Below are 22,427 nucleotides of genomic sequence, written 5' to 3' on the forward strand. Positions count from 1 at the left end.
CAGAGAGCCGGATCATTCTGTCTAGTGCTGCCTTCAACAGGCCTACGCTCCAGGTTCTTGAATCTTGTACCATAATTCCAGCAAAAACCCCCACGGATCCTGACTTGTCCACTGAAAGGGATTCAGTCCATCAGAGATTTTCAGCCGAGTGGGGATGGCGTAGGGGAGAGTATAGTAAGTATAAAAGCAAATTCCGTATCATAATGTACTTATACATTTGGAAAATGAAACATTTAAAATAGGTGGTGTAGTTTCATTTTTAAACATTCATTTAACATTCATTTAAACGTCTGTCAGAAGGAGGGATGAGCTACAAACAGGAGCAGAATACTCTGCAAACTAGGAGTTGTAAACACACATGCGAGCTGAATCCCTGCCCGTCAGCAAAGGGGCACAAAGGCAGTGTCTCTGGAGTGGGTCTGTCTGAGTCTAGGCTGGGGGAGACGGAAAGCGTAACTTGAAACCATTGCTGTAAACTGTCAGAGAAGCCCACGGCACCCTGGGGTGGGCGAGAATCCTCGTGAAGCGAGCACTGCCTCGGCCTAAAGCAGAGAGTTCCTCCATCCATATGAGATTTTGAAGGAAGCTCAGGACTTGATATTAAATTTGTTTTTTCCTCCAATCTGAATATCTTTTTCTTTCTTTTTTTGTTTTATTTTATTTATTTATGTTTATTGCAGTAACTCGGATTATAACATTATATAATTTTCAGGTGTACATCGTAATATATTTTGAGTTCTGTGTAGATTACATCATGTTCACCACCCAAAGACTAACTACAATCCATCACCAGACACATGTGCCTAATCGCCCTCTTTTTCTTTTAACAAAATTTTATCTTATGTACATTACTGGTATTTGAGATATATTTAGATCTATTTTTATTATTGCCTTGAATCTTTCTTCATGTTTCCTTTGTTTTCTACTTTTTCCTCTATGGAGTGGTTTCTGTTTTTTTCTCCCCCTTTCCTCCATTTCTGGTAACTTAGTAGATTTTTGTTTTTTTTCATGATTATTTAAAAAGACTTTACCTAACATATTACATATCTATTTCTTCATTTATCAACTTGAAAAATGATGTAGAGTCTACTGCTTCTTAATACAAAGAATGAAGCTAACTCCTTTATATTTCCGTCTACTTTCTGTCCCACCTCCTTCTGCCTTTCTTAACCTTCTGGTTTTTGTTAATAAAAACAATAAAACTAGGGGCTGGCCTGGTGGTGCAGTGATTAAGTACGCACGTTCCGCTTCGGTAGCCTGGGGTTCATCGGTTTGGATCCCTGGTGCAGACATGGCACCGCTTGGCAAGCCATGCTGTGGTAGATGTCCCACATATAAAGTAGAGGAAGATGGGCACAGATGTTAGCTCAGGGCCAGTCTTCCTCAGCAAAAAGAGGAGGATGGGCAGCAGATGTTAGCTCAGGGCTAATCTTCCTCAAAATAAATAAATAAATAAATAAATAAAACTAACGTTTTTGGAGTACACAGTATGGATCAGGCTCAGTCCTCAGCTCTTTACATGGATACGCTCATTTTATCCACATAACACCCCTATAAGTTTTATTATCATCCCCATTTTATAGAAAACTGTGGTCTAGAGAGGCCGGTAGACTTCTCCAAGGCTTCAGAGCTAGGGAGTGGTGAAGCTGGGATTCAGTGCACTCCTTGCTCTCGGTGAGTTGGTAGGTAAGTACTCTGATTAACTGCCTGAGGCACTTACACTCCAAAGAAAATTATTCTCTCTGCTAACAAATCTGGCTAGAACTGAGTGCTGGGAACACACAACATGAGTCACACATCTGGGTGGGTAAGCTGGGAATTAGGAGTTTTCACTGTGAAGTTAATGAATGGAGGCAGAGCAGGTTTTGCAGGGACCTGAGGCCTCATCACAGCTTTTGCACAGACTTCAACCCTATGACTCGGATTCCTACCTGTGACACAGGGCAGACCATTCTGCAGTGTGCTTTATAGATCCGTTACCCAGAACTCCCTGAGGCCACAGTCTGAATTTGGTCAAGATTCAGAGAGAGTTTTAGTCGAGGCTAAGAACTGGACACTCAGGAAGGACACATTTTCTTTAAAAGCCAGAAAATTCCACAGAGACCAAAGGTGCTCCCCTAAATTGATTTTAATTATAAATGAACTAAAGCTTTTACTTTCTTTCTGACTGGGTATAGCTAGAGAACACTCTGCTTTGGTATCCACTCATGGAAGGAGAAGGACACAGGCTGTCAAGGTAGGGTGAGGAAGACCACTTGTGACCTGGTAACAGCATTCATCAACATCAAAGTGAGATGCAAAACATTTCAGCGTGTCTTGTAAGAGAGGCTGGTGAGGTGAACACTCATGGTGTAGTCAGAAAAAGAAGCTGGATAGAAATGACCGCCATGTGAAAGAATAGAGACTCATTTCCATTTACCTGTCACAAAGAGCCAGGTCCTGGCTCCGGCCAGCCTTGACGAACATCATCTTGGCGCTAAAGAGCAGCTGCTTCATAATGTCTATGAGCAGCCCTGCATCCACCTCTGGGTTGGTGAGGCCCTGGGACAGCCTGCAGCAGTGCTCAATTAGCTGGTGGCCACAGGCAGCACAGTCCCGGTGCAGATTCAGGATGGCAATGCACAAGGAGGCGTTAGGGGCCTGGCCAGGGTGGAAGAAGAGAGAAAAACAGTGAGTTCAGGGGCCAAAGCATTCTTCCAGTGGAGTGGGATGGCAGGAATCGTTCTTCCCATTTCACAAAGCTTGAAAAACACTGGAAGAAGGAGCCAAAATTCCATGGCAAAGCAGAAGTGGAACTAAACAAATTTCAGATGTTTCATGGCCAAAGCCCTGGCTGCTGGTTTCGTCACTTTACTGGGAAGAAGGCAGCTGTGTCCTGTGTTACCTACTTCTTGGGAATGTCCATGTGTCCCCTCCTTTTGCCAGTCTACTGCCCCACTAGTGCAGGTCCTCCTTATTGCTGGCTTGGACTGTGACCATTACCTTGCTTAACTGACCACTTGGAGAAGTCTCGACTTGAAGCCACTGGAAACACTGCTGCTAAATTAAGTATTCCCAAAGCACACTCTGAAACCTTTCATGGTCCCTGATGCCTACTGAGTACATATTCCTTACTGCAGAATTCAAGGCCCTAAACATAAATAGCCCATTTCAATCCTATCTTTTACTACCTCTCTATTAACATCCTATATTCCCTCTGGATTAAACCGTTTCCAATTCCCCAGTCATGTCCTGCAATTTGTGACACTGTGCCTTTGCTCAGATGCTTCAGTTTTGCACTCTTTGTCTTTCCCTTATCCTCACCTCACAACCCACAAACTTCTTGTCAAACTTCTACTGCTCGTCTTCCATGTTACCTCTTCCATGAAGCCTTTCCTGATCTCCTCTGGTGCATTTCCCAAGATGCTCCTCATTTCCTGCCTTAACTGGCCTTACTTGTCCTAGCTCCCATATTATTACACTGTAAGCAAGCGAAGGCCAGGTTGTGTTCGTCTATCTCTGCATTTCCTGCCATACTACTCTATGTCATAAACTCAAATACTACACTACACATCAAAAGAACTCAGATTTTATTGCTCTTACCTGCTCATAGTAAAATTCACTGCGCACCAGCTCATTTTCCTCCTCATTCAGATCCAAAATCCATTCCACCTCAGCTGCCTTAGGGACTCTCACCACCGCTGAGTACGGAGGGCTTTCAGTCTTGGAGCTGTCTGGTACTGAGGAGAGAAATGCCATTCACGCGTCAGTCACTGGCCAGCAGCCCAGTCTACCCAGTCCAGTGCGCTGGTGAGAGCTGGAGGCAGGGATAGGGCCCTCTCTTTCCTTGGTCCCTTTCCTTTCCTTTAGGAAACCATGTTGAGCACCCCAAACCTTCCTCCCCAGGGAAGACCTGGGATGAGTGTTACAGTGTTTGCCATATAACCCCACTGCTTCACACGAGAAACCCTGAAAGGCACAGGCTTCTCAAATGAAGGGCTGAGCCATTGGCTACTCTAAAAACTAACCTGCTGTGGAAGGATAGAGGTCAAACTATGACTAGTGATTACTGAGCGGGAAGGAGGAAGCACTGGGAGGTAGGATGGTGGTGATGGGGAACCTAGAGGGGAAAAAAAGAAATAACCCACTAAAATTAAGGACCAAATTCTTTGGTTGCTGGCCTTCTCAATGCTGGAAGCTAATGGGCCAATGTGATAGGTTAATATGATGATGAACTTTAAGGGAAACAGTTTGAGAGAAATGCCAGGATCTTCTGTGGCCAAGTTGGATTGAGTGGCCATTGAGGGAATCAGTACAGCTGATACGCTGAAAGTAGAGCCAACTCGAACATATAAACAGCCACAGGGAACGCGATTCAGCCTCACCTTCTGGTTGTCCTGGATTCTCCTCTGACACACTGGAAACAGAGAAAGAAAAATGAGATGACTGAATCCCTCCTCCTCCTCTTTGTTTTGAGCTTGGTATATAGCATTGACATTTACTCAGTTACATGAGTGCGTTATCAGGGAATCATCCAAAACTCTTTTCTCTCCTCACCTGTCACAGCCTATCACTCACCATTTCCTGTCCATTCCATCTCCTAAATAGCTCTTTAAATGTCCCCATCTCTCTCTTCAGCCCTGCCTCAGAGAGAGCCCTCATCATTTATTGCTAGAGCCTTTGCAATAGCTTCCCAATTGGTCTCCCTGATTTCATCAACCTTTTCTCTACTTCACAGGTATAGTAAGCTTTCAAAAATGCAAATCTGATCATGTTATGCTTCTGTTTAAAATTCTTCAGTAGCTCCTCAGGGTAAAAATATTCCACATTTGCCATTCAGCAGACAAAGTCCCTTATGACCTGGCCTGGCTACCTCTTGAGACAATCTCTTGCCACCTATGACCTGTGCTCAACCCATAAAAGTCCTCCCCACTCCGCCACTGGCTCTGGTCAACTTCACCTTGGGCCACCGAGCACAAAGCCTTGATGCCACAAGCCAGAGCCCAAGGCTATCACCTGCATGAAGAGCCTGCTCGTCAACCCCAGCCTATGCTGCCAAAGAGCAAACTCCACACCTTTGTGCCATTGCCTAAGTCCTCCTGATTCAGCTGCCAGCCTCTAAGTCCAAGGTACGCTGGCCAGAAGCTTAGCCCATCACCTGCCTATTTACGCTTCCTCAAATGACCCAAATTTTCTCCTGTCCCTACCTTTGAAGTTGTTACTCCCACTTCTGGGCATGCTCTGTTTTGGCTTCTTTTCCGACTAACTTCTCATCCTCTAAGTCTCAGACTAGGTGCCACCTCCTGCCCATTGGGCTAAGCTGTGTGTCTCCACCACTGCACTTATCCAACGGCTTTGTGCTCTTTCTGTTGGCTGTCTCCCCACTAAGATGGGGCTCTTTGAGGGCAAAGTGATTATTGCTGAGAGATTGTTGAATGAAAGAATCCCCATCAATACTAACTGCTCGTTTCAAATCTCACCTCTATGGTATATGGGTAATTCCCCTGAACTCCACCCCAAGGGAGGCGGTGGTCTGCCAGGGTAACAGAATCCGTAGTATAAGCCTGGCATATATTCCTTCCTATGAGATCAGTAAATTATCATGGTAAATATGACCAAAAAAGTTCATATGAAAACAAACACAAAAATACTGTGAAGCTACTGAGCAGAATGTAAAATCTATTTAAGTCTACAAATAAAACATGAAGAAGTCAAAGTAATTTTGCTTTTTGATAGTTGCTTTGGCTCATATTCCCAGACGCTCTAGGAGTCTATTTCACTCTCCTGTGGTGCTAGAAGTAGCGGAAAAAACTGAGCAACACTGATCCAGCAAACACAGCTTTGATCAGACTTGCTAGAGGTATGAGCAGTATCCGAAATTTGTCACCAGCTGAACTGGGTGTAGCAAAGTGTGAGGGCTCTTCTGATTGTGGATAAGAAGCTAGGATGACTAGCTAGATCAGACTCATGCAAGTGGTGCCCTCACATTGAACAGGTATGAACATGTCCCTTTGAGTCCAGGTGAGACCAACTGAAGCAAGAGTGGCTGGAAAACAGGTGAGGTTGTTGGTAAACTAAGGTCAGTGGCCTGAGTCAGGGGATGGGCTGAAGAACCAAGTGTCCTCATCTCAGAGAGAACATCATGTAAGAGACTTGAGCTCAGCTTCCTCTCATCTGCTCTTGGTCAGAGGAAGTTTCTCTGACCAAGGTCAAACATTTCATTGTAGAGTTAATGGCATTTCAGTGTTATTGTTAAACTAAAACTATTTGTAATTGTTCCAGATTTGAGATGCTCTCCACAATGAGACCCCTAGGAGTGTAAGGACCTGGAGGAGGGTGCAGTGGTCAATAATAGTAGCAGTCCTGCTTGCAGGACACTCACTCTTTGTTGTAGTAACTATAGCACTGGTCACACACGCGAGCAGGGTTCTCTCTGCAGCCTTCCACCACCATTTTCTTAGTGGAGCAGGAATTGCACACTAGCCGGCCACAGCGGCGACAATGATGACGCCTGTTAAACTGAGGAGTGCCATCAGGAAAAGAAGGAATAAGGAAGAAGAGAAGGTGAGATTGCAGGACCTGTGAGTGTATCTGTCAACTCATTCATTCTTGGTATCAGTCCGCTGTGACTTATTAAGAACCTCTACTTGGGCCTCTACTGAGAAAGAACACACCAGTTCTTGCCTTCAAGAAGCTGACATTTAAAGACATTTCTGTCAATGGACAAAGATGCCCAAGTCAAGGACAATTTTGCAATAGCTCCTGACAAACTCTCCCTGTTGGTGGAGGCAACACATAAAGACATAGCAAAAAGCAGTGGGGAAGAAGTGACTTTCTCAGCTAATGTGGGTCACATTTCTCCATGGTGTGGTATTTCAAAATGCTTTTACAGGTGCTACCTCATTTCATTATAAGAGGTTGACATACATATTGCACTTCTTTTATAAATGAGGAGGAAAGAGACACAGAGAAATTACACCATCATCATTTTCATCAGCACTGAGCTAATATGCCAGTACTGATACTGTGTTAACACAGGTAATTGTTAGGTATGCTAACATTTGTTACTGTAGTTAGTCCTTACAGCTCCACGAGCCAAATAATATATCATCCCTAGTTTACAAGTGAGCATCAAAGACTGAAAAAGTTAACAGTCACATTGCTAGTAAGAGGCAGAGCTGGGATTAGAACCTAGGTCCTCTGTCTCCAGAGCCAGTACACATGACCAGTACCAGGTCACTTGTCTTACTGTGAAAGAAAGGGGAGCTAGAAACAAGATCTCCTGATGTTTGGTGACTCTTCCTACTATACCACTCTGACTCTTTTTAGCTATTTCATGAGAATGGCAAAGGTTTTAGACTTTAAGGCTACTTGGGAGTGTTTACCACCTGTCAAAATCCATAAAATATATTCTGGTCAGGTCATAGACAAGCCCCAAGTCTTCGATTTGGTAGTTCATCTGAAAATACCAATATCCTCTTGGAGACAGGAGGTGATCATAAACTCAGGCTCATGAACTAGAGTTTTCCTTTAATTTCTCCTGCAGGTAAGGCTGGAGACTGATGCTGCTTACCATGGTGAAGTGCTCCCTGCAACAGACCATGCAGATGCTCTTGCTCTCATCCGGTACCCACTGGTGCCTGGCAGGGGGCGTTGCTGGGGGCACAAACTCCAGTGGGGGCTGACTCTGAGGGAGGCTCCTCTCCCTCGGACTGGGGGAATGCACAATGGAGACACCTGGGAGTCAGAGCCAGAAGTCAGAGTAAAAGGTGATCAATAGTCCAACCAATAAAGGAAGAAGGAATGAGAGAATTAGAATTTCACCACTTTACAAACTCCTACTGAAATAACAGATCCAGTTGACGATCATCAATGACTGATTGCGTTACCAAAAGACAGACAACTGGACATTGTGGGTCTCCTGATGGAAGGCACACAACCACCTATCAAATATACCTCCCCAAAAATATTAAGCCTAACTCAAATCAAGCTTCTAGATCTATCTACCAGCGAACTAGAAATACAGCGGATGGAGACTCAGATTGCCACTGGTTGGCAATCAGCAAAAGCCAGCATGTGGGGAGCTCTACAGGACAAATGACCTAGTTTCCACCAAAAACAAAAAAGAGGTAGGGGAGCCTATTGATTAAAAGAGATTTAAGAAGTATTTCAGGCAAATGCCATATGTGGACATTAACCAGTTCTAAAAAAACCGTTATGAGACAACTGGGGAAATGTGAATACTGACTGGATACTTGATAATAATAATGAATTGTTAATTTGTTTTTAGGTCTGATAATTATGTTATGGTTTTGTCTAATAAATGTCCTTACCTTTGAGAGATATAGATTGATATATTTATAAATGAAATGATATGATATCTAGCAATGGCATCAAAATAATCCAGTAGAAGGACAGGGGTATAGACGACACAGGAATGGCCATCGTGAGATGATATTTACTGTAGCCAGGTAATGGGTATGTGAGACTTTAGTGCACTTTTCTCTCTACTTTCGTACATTGGAAATTTTGCACAATAAAAAGCTAAAAATAAATAAATAAATAAGTAAACTCAAGCTGCTTAGCTGCCTTATGCAGATGCCTGAAGCTGCTCATATACCTGTATGTCTGAACCCTCCCCTCAGATCTGCTGGTTATCCTGAAGCATGGCTACTTCTCAAAGTAGGGCCATGAAATGCCAGTCTTTGGGTTATGGTATCTAAGGAGATTTCTTGTCATTTAGCAGAGCAATGTTGGCAGGTGACAGAAAACGAGAACTGAAAACCCCAGTAACTCCTCGCAGCACCCAGAAGAAGATAGACTACAGATCTCTCCCAGGATCCTGCTCCCCTGATGGCTGGTCGACAAACACCTGCTGAGCTTCTCCTGCGTGCAGGCCACCGTGCGAGGGGCTGGAGACTGCGAGGCGTGGTGAGAAGGGGCAACCAAGACATGGGGAGGCCTTCAAGGAGCTCGCACCCCATGTGCGTGACAGACAACTAATCAACTGCAGCATAGGGGCAGAAGGAACACAAGCACTAAATACAGTTGATCTTCCTTATTAGCAGATTCCACATTTGTGAATTTGCCTCCTCGCTAAAATTTGTCACCTCAAAATCACTATTTGCAGTGCTTTTGCAGACTTGCGCAGAGTGGTGAATAATTTGAGTCACCCGACACTCAGGTTCTCATCTGAGGTTGAACAAGGTGGTATTGTGCTTTCTTATTTCAGCTCTATCCAGAGATGACCAGAGGATGGGACGGTAGGGGACAGTGTAGTGCAAAAAGCTCTGGCTCTGAGGCTGGTTGGACAGGCACTCAAGAGGCATGTGACCTCAGGCAAGTCACGTGACCACTTCTGAGCCTCTTCTTCTCTTTTGTAAAACAAAGAAAATAGAATCTACTAGGATGAATTGTTTCCAATTTAGCATTATAATCTATGTGAGTCTATACTCTGTATAACCTATCTATGTATGTAAATATTTTCCTTAGGAGTAACGCTTCAGGATTTGCTAACTCAGTGTTTGTGGGGACTTTATAGATACAGGACTTTATAGATACTGCAAATAAGGAGATCTGATTGTGTGTTGAATTATTTGGGATTTACAAAGCTGGAACGAACCAAGAAAAATAATTAATAAGAATGTTGTAACTGGAAGTGAAAGAAGAGGCAAAAGAATCAGAAAGTCAGAATAAGGCAAGGCTGAAGTGAAAAATGGGTAACTCTCAGAACCTGTTCTTACCAGGAGCAGCAGCAGAAAGGAACTCTGCTGATGGTGATCTAGACAAGGTCTCGAGGTCTGAAGCCTGACTCACAGCTTCCTGGAGGTGACTCACAGAATCTGCAGAGAGGGAAAACGCTGACACAACGTTGTTCTACCATAAACACCTTCTCTCCCTGTGCTAGGCATTTAGTCCCAAGCCCTGCTGGTTTCGCTATCACCCCATGATTCTACGAGCTATCAAAGAACGGTAGAGGCACTTCTAAAACAACAGTGAGTATGCTCCTTAAACTCCTCAAAAACAAACTATGTTTAGGACCTGAGGTAATGAAATAGATGCTATGATTTTACAAAATACATCTAAAAATGCCAGAGGGAAGTGGAAGACTTCAATAGTGGTCCTGGAGGGTAGGGAGTAAGAAACAAAAGCTGGCTGGGACCATCAGCCCACATTTCATTTTCTTCTTTCTAGAAGAGGCTGAGTCAGCTCATATACTAGTGATATCTGACGTGACCCTGGAATAGAGCACACCCTCCATACACAACAATGGCATTTAAGGACCCACTACACTAAGGCCAGACAAAGACCAGCTTTACCACGTTTCGTTTCCCAAACCCTTATATTATGCAAGTGGTGGGTGATCTATCATCCTTTAATTCTGGTTAGCCTGCCACTTCCTCTAAGACAAAGATCTCTCCTATATAATAAAGAGCTCTCTCCTGAAGTGTATTCCTTTCACTCTTGATCACCTCAAAATAATAAAGAGGAGAAGTTAAAGCTAAGGACGTAGTATGGTATTTCTTCCTCCACGTAGAACCCCCATCCAGAATGTTGGCAGTTACCTGATCGTTTCTCCCTCAGAGGGTAAGGGAAGTCCAGGGCTTTCCCTGCGTATCTGGAAAGCAGTGAGTCAACCTCGTCCGTGCTGAAGCCAATCTCCTGCCCGGCCAGCAGCTGGTGCAGAGTCTGCACAGCCACAGTGGCCCAATCCACTTTCATGTTCATGAGCAGCTGCTCCAGCATGAGCAGGGGGTTAGAGGACAAGTGGGAATAGCTGGCTCGGTGCTGCTCAGGCAGGGTCAGCAGAACCTGTTTGTGGGGTAGATCCATAGAGTAAAGAAAATAGTACCCAAATTTCAGAAGAAAGCTGAGATTCTTACTGGGAAGAAGGAAGGGTGTCAGAGACCAAAAGGCACATGGCCAAATACTGACACTGGCTAACAGTCTTTTAGGAAACAAGGCTGACTCCTCTCTAAATGCTCCAGATGGCAATCAAGAAGTATTCCAAGTACCTTCACCACAAGTACTCAACTCTGCCAACTGAGTGTAAAGGCAGCCATAGGCAATATGTAAATGAATACACAGGCTTGTTTTCCAATAAAACTTGATTTACGAAAGTGGGCTGAGGACTGAATTTGGCCCACAGGTGGTAGTCTGCTGACCCCTGTCTAGATCCTCCAGGTATGGGTGAGTCCCGCCTGATCCTTAACGCCACCATTCTGTCCACTTGAGGCTCTGTTAGAATGAGCAGAATAAGATGAGAAGATTTTAGCAGTGGACTGCCTAAAACTGGCACCTCCAGTGCCCTGTAGGTAAATAATGACTCTAAACTCTTTCTGGAGGTTGTTATCACTAGGCTTGAAATATGTTCACTGGCTCTGCTCACTGCCAATTTTCAAGGATTCCCCCATTCAGGTATAGTGTATCAAAACAAAAACAAAAACAAAATGGTCTATTTTCTTTAGGAACATTTTATGCAGTTGAACTCTTAGCACATGAGCCAGTGGTCATATTCATGGCTTTCCTAGCACTCGTTCTAGTCAAGGCACACGTTCCATACTCATGGGGTGGTAGACATGACTGCCAATCAGAATCATTAGAAGGGTGGCAGAAGGTCCATCTATCCCCAAACCCTCCTTGACTAGATTACTTTTTCTAGCTTAGAATTTCTTCTATTATTGTCTCCAAGGTTACACACCACAGGTAAAGATCTATTACCTTATTACCTAGGCAATTAACTCTTTTCCTTTAGCACAGACTAGTTTATCAAGCAGTAGTTTTAAATCCACACATCAGAATCCTTTTGGAAGACAGCCAGGTCCTGACCCAAGAGATTCAGTTTTAATTGATCTGGGGTGGAGGTCAACTATTGGTATTTTCAAAAAGTCCAAGTGATTCTAATACATGGTCAGAATTGAGGAGCATTGATATAGCAGATGCCAGATAAAGCACAAAGAGAACTTAGGAGGACCAGGTAAAATTCACTTTGGAGGCAGGGCAGTAAGAGAATGACAAGTCCTAAGGGACCCAACTAGGTTATGATGGGCTGCTAGGGTAAAGGCTTTATACAGCACAGGCCAAGGATGGCAGGTGTCTGGAAGAAGAGTCATTGAAAGAGCAAGTTCTGCAGTGGGAGCTGGGCCAGCAGGCTCTCCGTCAGGCATGCTTTCCCATCACCTCCTTTTTCTCTTTACCTTGGATCCCATGTACAGTGCCTGGATTTCACGGTGTCGGGCAGCAGTCAGTTCTCCATAGAAGTGGGTGGTGAGGTAGTTGGCCAAGAAATGAGAAGTGGCCAAGCTAGGGTGCTGGTCAAGAGATTGCTCCGTGACCTCAAGGCACATGGTGGGGTCAGGAATTCTCTGCAGGAGCTGTTGCAAGAGAATGGTAGAAGAAAAGGTAGGCCTGTAGAAGAACTCTTAGTTTAGCCATATTTTGTTTGAGAAAGGAACACAGGTTTATTCATTTTGGATTAACCCCTTCTCCACACATTTTTCACCATCCCTGTGGCTTCACAATGATGGCTTTGATGGGACCAGAGTTCAGCAGGAGTCCTGGATCCAGCTGCCCATCTGGCACCTAATGCAGGGCTGGGCACCTTCTGCTCAAGATGGGATAAGAAGGGACAGACCTGATATTGGGAAAGCTTTGTATAGGATTCAGCATGAACAGAGCTGTCTGATTTGACTAACCTTCCTGTCCTGCCCCGAAAGAAAAATGGGAAGAGTTGGAGACTTACTTTCAGAGCCTTTTCATGATCTCCTTTTTCTAGAAGGTGTAGAAGATGCTTTTGATGTAAGCTGATTAAGTGTTCTCTTGGAATAGGGTAGAGGCAGCCCCACTCCTCACACAGCCCATACTCCTGGAAGGAAACACACACACCTTCAATCCCTTTAAATTACTGCACTTGTCACTCATCCAGCTTCTGCCTGTTTTCTTCTCAGTAGTCTTGAGTCTACTAAAGCCCCAGGAGAGTTTGGTAAGTGCTGATGGGGACTTCACTATGGGATTACAGTGGGATCATAAACTCAAAGGACTGGAGTGGCAAGGTAAGTTATGAAAATGATCGAAGTGGGCTGACTGTTAATGCTATCATTCTCATCTTAGCTTTACCAGAAAAACAGATGACATACAGTGACTGACACTTGGTGTCAGCCCTGGGAGATACTAAGGAAGTGGGGAAGACTGAGAAGACAGTCCAGAGGAGACAGTTCCTACTCATTTCGGACTGTTGCCATATGAACGGGCAGGCCCAGGGTTGCCAGACTTTAAAAAACTCAAAAAAATTTTTTTTAATCAAAAATGTTTCCTACTTTAAAATGTTGGCAATGAAATCAGTATGAAAAAAATAAAAATTCTGCAGACCAATACTGCATGGGCCAAGCAAACTTGCTGAGGGTTGGATTCCATCCATGTCCCCTTTGCTAGCTGCCCCCTAATTTGTGAACTCTGGATTAAAGTTTCAGAGAACGGAATTTCCAGGGCTTTGTTCAAGGATTCTAATGCAGTGGTATCTGCAATGACACCCCTTCCCCCAACTCTGCCTCAGGCCGCCTTCTTCAGGATGGTTCCTTGTTTCTCAGGCTACGTTAGTGCTCTGCCTGGACTCCCACCACAAGCTGGGCTTACTTCTGTCACTTGATATATCACCATCACCAAGGGATGTGTCTCACATTGCCCCCTTCCCAGAATGTGAGCTGCGCAAGGGCAAGGACTAAGCTTCATTATCTTTATTTCACCACCACCCAGCATAGTGGCAAATAATATGCAGTCAGTAAAGGTTTCCTGGATGAATGAACATCTGAATGAGCATTTTTACATTTTGAACTATGGCAAATCAGTTCCTTAAAAGGTAAATAAAAATCTATTTAGCACTCAAATGTCTAATAAAACACATGAAAAGATATTCAAGGTCATTAGTAATCAAGGAAATATGAATTAAAACAATGATGAGATACCATCCTACTGGCAAAAGGTGAAAAGCTGAACAATACCAAAACTTAGAAAGGATATGGAGCAACAGAAACTGCGAGTGGCACAACTGAGCTGAGGAGCGATTTAGTAATATCTTAATAAAGGTGAGGATGTTCACGCCTGAGGACAGAGTAATTCCACTGCTGGGTGTGCCTTCTGTACCTAGTGTTTACAGTGTAGAAAATCTCATGTATGAACACAAAGGTCATAGTGCAAAAGTGTCAACTGTATTACTCTCTATACTTCTCTGTATGTTGGCAAATTTCAAAAAAAAAAAAAAAAGAGAAAAAAGAATGCGATGTAATTATAAAAAATTGTGTACCCTGACACATGGAAAGGGGTCTACACAACCAGCTAAGGAATTGCAACACTGAAAAGAGGAGGAAGGGGAATACCACCCAGGAAAATGGTACCTTTGCTTCTAGAATCATGTTCATGACAGTTGATGGGTCCTCAACACAACAGTTCCTCAGGGTCTGCCAGTCACACCACACGGGGGTATCCTGCAGACCTAGAATCTAGGGAAAGACAGGAAGCTATCAAACCTCACTGTAGCTTCTCCCTCCATGAACAAGTCACCAGAGCTTCCAGGGATGGGCTGTCCTTAGGTCTCTGTACCAAAGTTAGGCTGTCAGAATTTGCCAGGAGATAGGAATAATTAGAGCAAATGGGGCAAAGATTGGAGAGGCAAGTGCATTCTCTGGAAGTATAATCAGGGAGCAGAGGCTGATTAGCGAGGCCAGAATTGGGGCCTTTCACTGGTGAGGACAATTCTCAGAGGCTTCTATGCTTTATAGCTTGTTCAGTTTTCTGGGGTCACTTGTCCCATGCTCCTCCATCTCAAAATTCTACTCAAGTTATTCTTCGGCTTGAATGCTCTGTGGGATCACCATTCAGGTAGCACTTTAGCTCTGCATGAAAACTGCTGAGGAAGAGTGGAAAAAAAACCTTTTCCACCTGCCATTTTCATTTTCCCTGGTGGGGCTCTGGACTCTGTTCAGTTCCAAGAGCACATGGAAAAATGAGCATATGTCTTATACTTGTCACGTGGCTGTACCACCTAAATCTGTCTCCCTGAGCCTCTTGATCTTGACTATAACACATATCCCACAAGAACCTTTCACTTTTGAAACTGTCACTTTCATGCATCCTTTCAAAATAGCTTTTGAAATTTAGCTGAAATTTAAAACAATCTATAAAAAAGACATTACAGACATAAAACATACACAAAGCTCAAATAGACATGTGAAAAGGCTTTGTGGACTGTGAAGCATCATTCCAGTGTTAATTTTGTTATTATTTTTATCCATGTTTGATGCATATATATTTAAAATTACAGGAGTAAATAAAACAGGAATGAGATAGGAGGCCTCCTCACTGTTCAGGTGAGAGCAGGAGCCAGATGCAGAGCAAAAGCCAGGCCTAGATTTTCTGTTCCTCAAAATCCACCACCATATGAGAAAAGGCTGGGGTTGGTAATAGGGTGAGAAGCTTATTTCCCTTCTCCTGATCTCAGGGCCCATACCTTCTGATACACCTGCAGCTCTGCCAGTTTTCTCCGTAGCTCACACTTTAGTGCATCTTGGACAGCTATGTCTGAAATGCAGTAGGCCAGGATCTCCAAGCATGACTCCAGTGGCCACCTGTTCACAAACTGTAGGGTTAGTCGACTTCTCAGAGATGCATCCTTCACAGCAAACAGGTACTGCCAACCTTCTTTGTCTACAAGATAAAAAGATGCCTAGAGGCAGCAAGCCTGGCCCAGACGAGCTCAAGATCCAGGTTACTTCTTAAGAGAAAGGCTGGCCCCGTGGCTGAGTGGTTAAGTTTGTGCGCTCCCCTTCAGTGGCCCAGGGTTTCGCCCATTTGGATCCTGGATGCAGACCTAGCACTGCTCATCAGGCCATGCTGAGGTGGCGTCCCACATAGCAGAACTAAAAAGACCTACAACTAGAATATACAACTATGTACTGGGGAGCTTTGGGGAGAAGAGAAAAAAAAAAAAAGATTGGCAACAGATGTTAGCTCAAGGCCAATCTTAGGAAAAACAAAAAAGGGCTTCGTTTAGTTTCATAAAGCAGGAGCTTGGAGGATCCTTAAGATCCATCTGACTCTAACTAGTTTTTATACTTGGAACCATTATATGACAGGGAGAAATGCTCTACCCCTATGTTTCCCTTTATATCAACCTGATCATAGTCAGGAGGCTTTCAGAAGAGAGAGAAAGAGAAAAGAGAGGAGGAAGAAGAAGGGAGGAAGGAAGACAGAAGCACAGATGAAGCCCTCCATGTTCTGGCATGCTGCACATATGGCACTCTTTCAGACTCAACTGTCAGTGGAACTTTTAGTTTTCCCCATAATATCCACTCTGTGGCAGACATAACTACTTGAAAGTTGTTTCAGGTAAACTAGTTTCACTCCCTTGATATCATCTGCCATTACTACTTAATAGATCTCTCTCTCCCACACCCATTTCACAGAGCTGAAAAACACACCAAGCAATTAAGACAGCACAGCCAGTCAGTGGGTTTCTTCCCCTCTCAAGGGGGAATTTTCTCCTTTTCATGGGGCAGCCAACCCTCCTACCCATAAGCCATTCCCAACAGCACACCTGGCTCTTGCTCCCCCTAGTGGAGTTTTGTCGGTCACTGGCTCTCAACCCTGGTTACACACTGAAATCTCTTACCCAGCTTTCAAAGTAGAGATTGTCATGCAGGCCCACAGTCTGTTTTTATAAATAAAGTTTTATTAGAATATGGCCACGCTCATTTACGTATGTATCGTGTATGGCTGCTTTCATGCTATAATGGCAGAGTCGGGTAGTTGCAACCGAGACTGTATGGCTACAAAGCCCTTTACGGAAAAAGTTTGCTGACCTCTGTTTTCAAGTAAACACTTGCCTGACCCCCATCCTGGGCTTCTGGTGGTGAGGCTCAGATACTTGTAGTTCATAGACTTTTCCAACGATTCTGACACCCAGAGTAGAGAGCACAGGTCATGAGTGCCTGTTCTAAAGTTAGATGAACCCGGATTCTAAGCTCTGCTCTACCACTTACTATCCTGAGCAAGTTTCCTATCCTCTGAGCCTTGGTCTCATCTCAGTATTGTGAGATTATAGTGGCACCTTTTTCTAGAGTTCTTGGGAGATCAAATACAATGTTACACTCAGTGAATGCTAAATACTATTTCCACTGGTCAAGGGGAGGCAGAACTTTCTGCTCACCATATGCCGCAGCACAGCTCAGGACTGCATCCCGTATGCTGCTCAAGTTGTCCACGTCTCGCCCGTACACCTCAGTGAGCTGAAGGGCCCGGGGCCAATCTCTGGCCACTAGGGCTTCCTCGAAGGCCTCAGTGAGCACATCTAGGGCAGTGGGAGAATGCAGGCCCAGGAGGACAGTAGAGAGACTGGCCTGGCCACAGAGACTTGCTGCCAGACTCTGCCCCTGCTCAGACGATCCTTGTAAGGGCTCCCAGGCAGCCATAAGGGAGGCCTCAAGCATAGGGAACTGTTCTAGGAGGCGCTCACACTCCCGGGCTACTTGCTCTGCAGTTAGAGGCACCTCCCTGCGGCCACGAAGCTCCTTCCACGACAAGCTGGGCTTGGTGACCTTTGCCCCCCAGGAAACGCCCAGGCAGGCCACTGTAGCCAGCAGCTTTGAGCGGGACTTAAGGAAGGCCAAGGCAGAGGAGGTGAGGGCTGGGGGTGATGAACCCCTTGGGGAGGAGTGGGACTTTCTCTCTAATGTGGGATTCTCAGTTGGCTTTGGGGAGCTCAAGGTAGAAAGTGGGAGGTCCTCCAGGCAGTGGGAGGTGTGCAGCTGGGCCAAGGTGCCCAAGTGGGTCAGAAGGGATGATGTCTGCTGGCTTTGCCGGGATGAGCAAAGGGCAAGGGGCTCACAGCAGCAGTTGACGATGACCTGTGGCACACTCAGGCCGAGACCCTCTTGGGCCAGAAGGGCTGCCAGCCTGGAGAGAGAGAAGCACAGGGCATGTAAGGCCTGAGTGCATACATACCACCATTACCCAATCTCAGAATTTCTTTATGTTCACACAAACAAATGTAAATGCAGGCTCTTTAATTGTTTCTCTCTCTTTTTTTCTGCACAAAGGTAGCCCATTAGGCACACTGCTCTGCCCTGTGGTTTGTAACTTAATAACATATCTGGGAGAGCTGTTCATATCCCTCTATAGAGGGGCCCATCATTTTTTTTTTACAGCTACATATTATTCCATTATGTGGATGAATATAATTTAACTAGTCTTCTATTAGTAGACAACGGATTTTTCTGATCTGTTGATCTTACATATAAGGCTGTAATAAAATGATTGCACATACACCATTTTTCACATGTACAATCATGTGTCGCTTAACGATGGGGATACGTTCTGGGAAACGTGCTGTTAGGTGATTTCGTTGTTGTGCAAACAACATAGTGTGTACTTCACAAGCCTAGATGGTACAGCCTACCACACACCTTTCAGTACTAATCTTATGGGACTTGGCTTTTGGTATTAATCTTTTTTTTTGAGGAAGATTAGCCCTGAGCTAACATCTGCTGCCAATTCTCCTCTTTTTGCTGAGGAAGACTGGCCCTGAACTAACATCTATGCCCATCTTCCTCTACTTTATATGTGGGACACCTGCCACAGCATGGCTTGACAAGCAGTGTGTAGGTCCACAGCCAGGATCCGAACCGGCAAACCCAGGGCTGCCGAGGCAGAATGTGCAAACTTAACCACTGTGCCACTGGGCTGGCCTCTGGTACTAATCTTGTGGGATCACCATTGTATATGCAGTCAGTCATTGACTGAAACATTATGCAGTGCATGACCATACAATAAAGCTGCAGGGTAAATTCCCCAATGTGGATTGCCAGGTCAAAGAGTATATGAATTTCTAATTTTAGTAGACTGCCTTCCCACAGGGGCTGTATCAATTTATATCCCATCAGCAATCTATGAGAATGCTTGTTTTCCTACAGCCTAACCAACTAATGTCTTATCAAATTTTCAGATTTTTACCTATTTATAAGTGAAGATTCACCAGTTAATTTTATATTTGTAACATAAATGTTAGAGGTGGCAAGTGGGAAAGAAATGAAGCACATGGAATTTTAACATAGCTGTATAAGATTAAATGCAAGTCAAGGGAAAAGTTGGGAAGAAATCTCCACTCTCTGTACTGAACCCAGGCACAGCCCCACTGAGCCCTTCGTTTCCTTGATGAAACAATTAGGAAGGCCCATGCTTGATTCCCACAGGGTGGCTCCTACCTGTCTGGGGGAACTTGTCGCTCAAGCAGGAGGTGTGACACCAGTTGGGATGAGCTCTGTTGCAGGAGAACAAAGGGATTTCCTACTTTGACCTCCACGCGATCTGCAAAGGTAAAGAAAGTGACCTTCGTTTGCACCACTGATTGCCACAGTTCAGAGACCTGTTGTCCAGAATCAATAAAAAAGTACTACAGTGTCAAAGCAAAGACTACATTGACATTTTCCAGGTAAAGGGTTTTCTCAACATGACCCTGACCACAAGTTTATGCTTTACCACTGCTCTAAAGACTTCCAACCACAGACAAACTTCAGTGGGCAGATCTAGCCACAAAAAGCTCATCCTGCTCTCTTCAACATGACTGAAGTGCATGCAGTACTTGCTCTGTGGACTCAAGTAAGACTCTAGGACTCATATCAGAGACTTGGTTCCTCTGCTGAATCCTCATATCCACAATGGACTGAAGGTCTGAGACAGGTATTTTTGTATCATCAATGCCGCTGAAATTCATTGAGTACTCCCATGTGATGTACAACTGTACTACACACTGGGGAGACAAAGATGAAGAAAACACAGAGAAGAATGACAGGACCTTGTAAATCTAGTGCCGTTGGCTACTGCTGTACCCAGAACCTCTTACTTGAGCACCTTCCTCTTCCTTGACCTAAACACTTGGAGGCCAGTCATGACTCTATTTCCTCTTTCTTGCTACTTACCAGGCTCAGAGCTCAAGCTCCGAAGAAGAACTGCAGCCAGGGTGCTACAGTAGCTGAAGAAGGTGCCCAGGTAGTCAGTTTGCCTGCTGCCTGCTGGGGTGTGTTTGCCCAGGTTCTTCTGAAGGAGCTGAGTCTGGATATGCACAGGGTGGTTCTCTGCCTCCAGAGCTTTCTGGGCCACCTGTTCCACCAGGGAAGAGAGTGGAGTACTCCTGGGCTCTGAGAGGAGTTAGGAAAGGAGAAGGGATGTAGGCTTTAGTCTCTGCATCCAGTTTTGTGACAATTTCAAACATAATATGTGAACTGGGCATCGGTACACTGCCTGGGGCATCCTATAGCCTGGGTGTTACACTTACAAGGCAGCTATAAAATCCTAAGTTGGTTTTCTGTACAAGTGATTCTCAGCCAGCAAGAGCTTTGAGTCTGGAGAAATCAGGGTGAATAGTTCTGTTTTCCACCCCAGTGTCTCTGGGGTGGAATGGCTTTATAAAGGTCATAGCAATCTTTTGGGGAAGGGTTGATAAACATTTACTGAGTACCTTCTGGGTATATTTCTCATTAGGAATGAGAAAAACATATAGCTAATGGAGTGTTAAGCATCCCTTCACTTGAAGGGCGGGGAAACAGGTGGAATTAGTTATGAGACATGCCCGGCTAACTAGAGGGCTGGTAGAGCCCAGTTCTGGAGTCTTAAGCCTCTGCTCCTTCACTCTTGGCTGTTTCCTCTCCCCATTTCAGCCCTCAACTGCTCCCAAGCTGTCAGGTCCACACCTGGCAGCTCCAGTGCTTCTCTCAGTGACTGAAGGCCCTGATCCAGCTGCTGGGAGTGGGTGGTGTGGCTGGCAACACAGTCCTCAGTCAGGCTGGGCCAACACATCTGAAGAAGCTCAGCAATACTGCACCGTGGAAGGCTTCCTCCTTTTTCTTCTACACTCTCTATGGAAAGCAAAGGAGAAAGAAAACATGAAGTCCGACGCTGGCCTAAGATTCCAAGTCCAGGAGAAAAAAAAAGGGAGAAAAGCAACTCACCTGATTTAGTTTGTCCGGCTGACACAAGTGGATAATTGAGAATCTTGCTGATTTGCTGAAGAACAACCGGAAAACCTCGAATGCCGTCAGCATTGAGGAGTACGTGGTCTAGCCGTCGACCTGGAAAGAGATGAAGGAAGACAGAACGCAGAAGAAATAAGGTACATTCAGAGATTGATACTCAGTCCTCTAGTCACTTGTAAAGTTTTATCTTCTCCAATACTAAGGAGGAAATAAATGCCATGCCATTTGGGGTGAAAACCAGCACACCTCACTTATTCCATGCCTGAGGTTCAAGGGGTAACTCGGGCAAGATGCCCCAGCTGTCAACAGCAGCAGACCCAGAGCCTCTGGCGCTCCTATGGAATTGCTATCCCAAGCCACTCAGGCACTTCTTGTGGATTTGCCTCAGTACTGCCCTCAGCCGAGAGCTTGAGCTGGGATCCCATGCGTCTTCTCTAATTGCTTTCAGTGGTGTCTTGACACCCTGACTAGATTTTAAACAACTCTATGGACAGAGATTATTCCTTATACCCCTCCTGTACCCCTATATACTTGGGATGATCTGGAAACACAGTAGGTACTAAATTAATTCCTAATTGATTGACACGAAATCGTGTCAGCTATTAATAGCTTGGATAATATCTCTGTTCATTTTAGAAAATAAGTACTAGACGAGTGGGAGGGAAATTGGTAAAAAATAGCATTGTGTACACCACAGTATACTTTCTGGGATGGATTATGTGAACATTAAGGGACTTTTAAATCAATGGCTCAGAAGTGACTTGGAGGGGTGCCCAGAAATGAGTTAACATGGGAGGCCTGAGACTGCTATCCTTAGAAAGGGCTGCTTGCAAGGTTGGCCCCTGGCTGGTGTCTGCAAACTTAATGGGCAATGGTTTCCTACACTGACAGAAAACTTTCCCTAAATGATGAGAGTGGTTTACTGTGCCTGCACTGTTTGTACAATGTGGTTTATATGAACATGTGCCTTCCTTCTGAGAGTCTGGAATTTTGGTTCATGCTGGGCAGAGGGTGCCTTTGTTACCAGCCCCCAGTAAAAACCTTGAACATTGGGTCTCTAATGAACTTCCCTATAGACAACACTTCACACTTGTCACAACTCATTGCTGGAGGAATTAAGCCCATCCTGTGTGACTCCACTGAAAGAGGACTCTTGGAAGCTTGTGCCTGGTTTCCTCCAGACTTCACCCCAAGAGCCTTTGCCCCTTGCTGATTTTGCTTTTAGACTTTTGCTGAAATAAATCTTAGCCATGACATGAGTATGACTATACGCTGAGTCCTGTGAGTTCCCCTAGTGAATCACTGAATCTAGAGGTGGCTATTCATATCATAACCTATTCACCATTCCGCCCTCCACATTACTGAGAAGGAACATGCTGCTTTCTCCCTCACTGGTCAGTCCTTCCAAGGTCTGGTGTGTGTAATCAA

The 22,427-nt window shown here is 44.8% G+C and overlaps 1 protein-coding gene across 1 annotated transcript in view; it reads right to left on the reverse strand.

The window, feature by feature from the left end:
* Positions 1-22,427, reverse strand: part of LOC124230816 (zinc finger FYVE domain-containing protein 26) — a 62,064-nt gene that overhangs the window by 15,904 nt on the left and 23,733 nt on the right. The window contains exons 17-32 of the mRNA XM_046647198.1: positions 20,976-21,095; positions 20,718-20,882; positions 19,947-20,165; positions 19,233-19,335; positions 17,180-17,925; positions 15,482-15,678; positions 14,370-14,474; positions 12,722-12,844; positions 12,177-12,353; positions 10,545-10,791; positions 9,723-9,821; positions 7,553-7,716; positions 6,362-6,498; positions 4,365-4,396; positions 3,583-3,719; positions 2,420-2,640 (exon numbers count right to left, since the gene is read on the reverse strand). Of these exons, the coding sequence (XP_046503154.1) occupies positions 2,420-2,640; positions 3,583-3,719; positions 4,365-4,396; positions 6,362-6,498; positions 7,553-7,716; positions 9,723-9,821; positions 10,545-10,791; positions 12,177-12,353; positions 12,722-12,844; positions 14,370-14,474; positions 15,482-15,678; positions 17,180-17,925; positions 19,233-19,335; positions 19,947-20,165; positions 20,718-20,882; positions 20,976-21,095 (2,992 nt within the window). The remainder of the gene's footprint in view (positions 1-2,419; positions 2,641-3,582; positions 3,720-4,364; positions 4,397-6,361; positions 6,499-7,552; positions 7,717-9,722; positions 9,822-10,544; positions 10,792-12,176; positions 12,354-12,721; positions 12,845-14,369; positions 14,475-15,481; positions 15,679-17,179; positions 17,926-19,232; positions 19,336-19,946; positions 20,166-20,717; positions 20,883-20,975; positions 21,096-22,427) is intronic.

Source organism: Equus quagga, chromosome 20, assembly GCF_021613505.1.
Source record: "Equus quagga isolate Etosha38 chromosome 20, UCLA_HA_Equagga_1.0, whole genome shotgun sequence".
Lineage (NCBI taxonomy): Eukaryota > Metazoa > Chordata > Mammalia > Perissodactyla > Equidae > Equus > Equus quagga.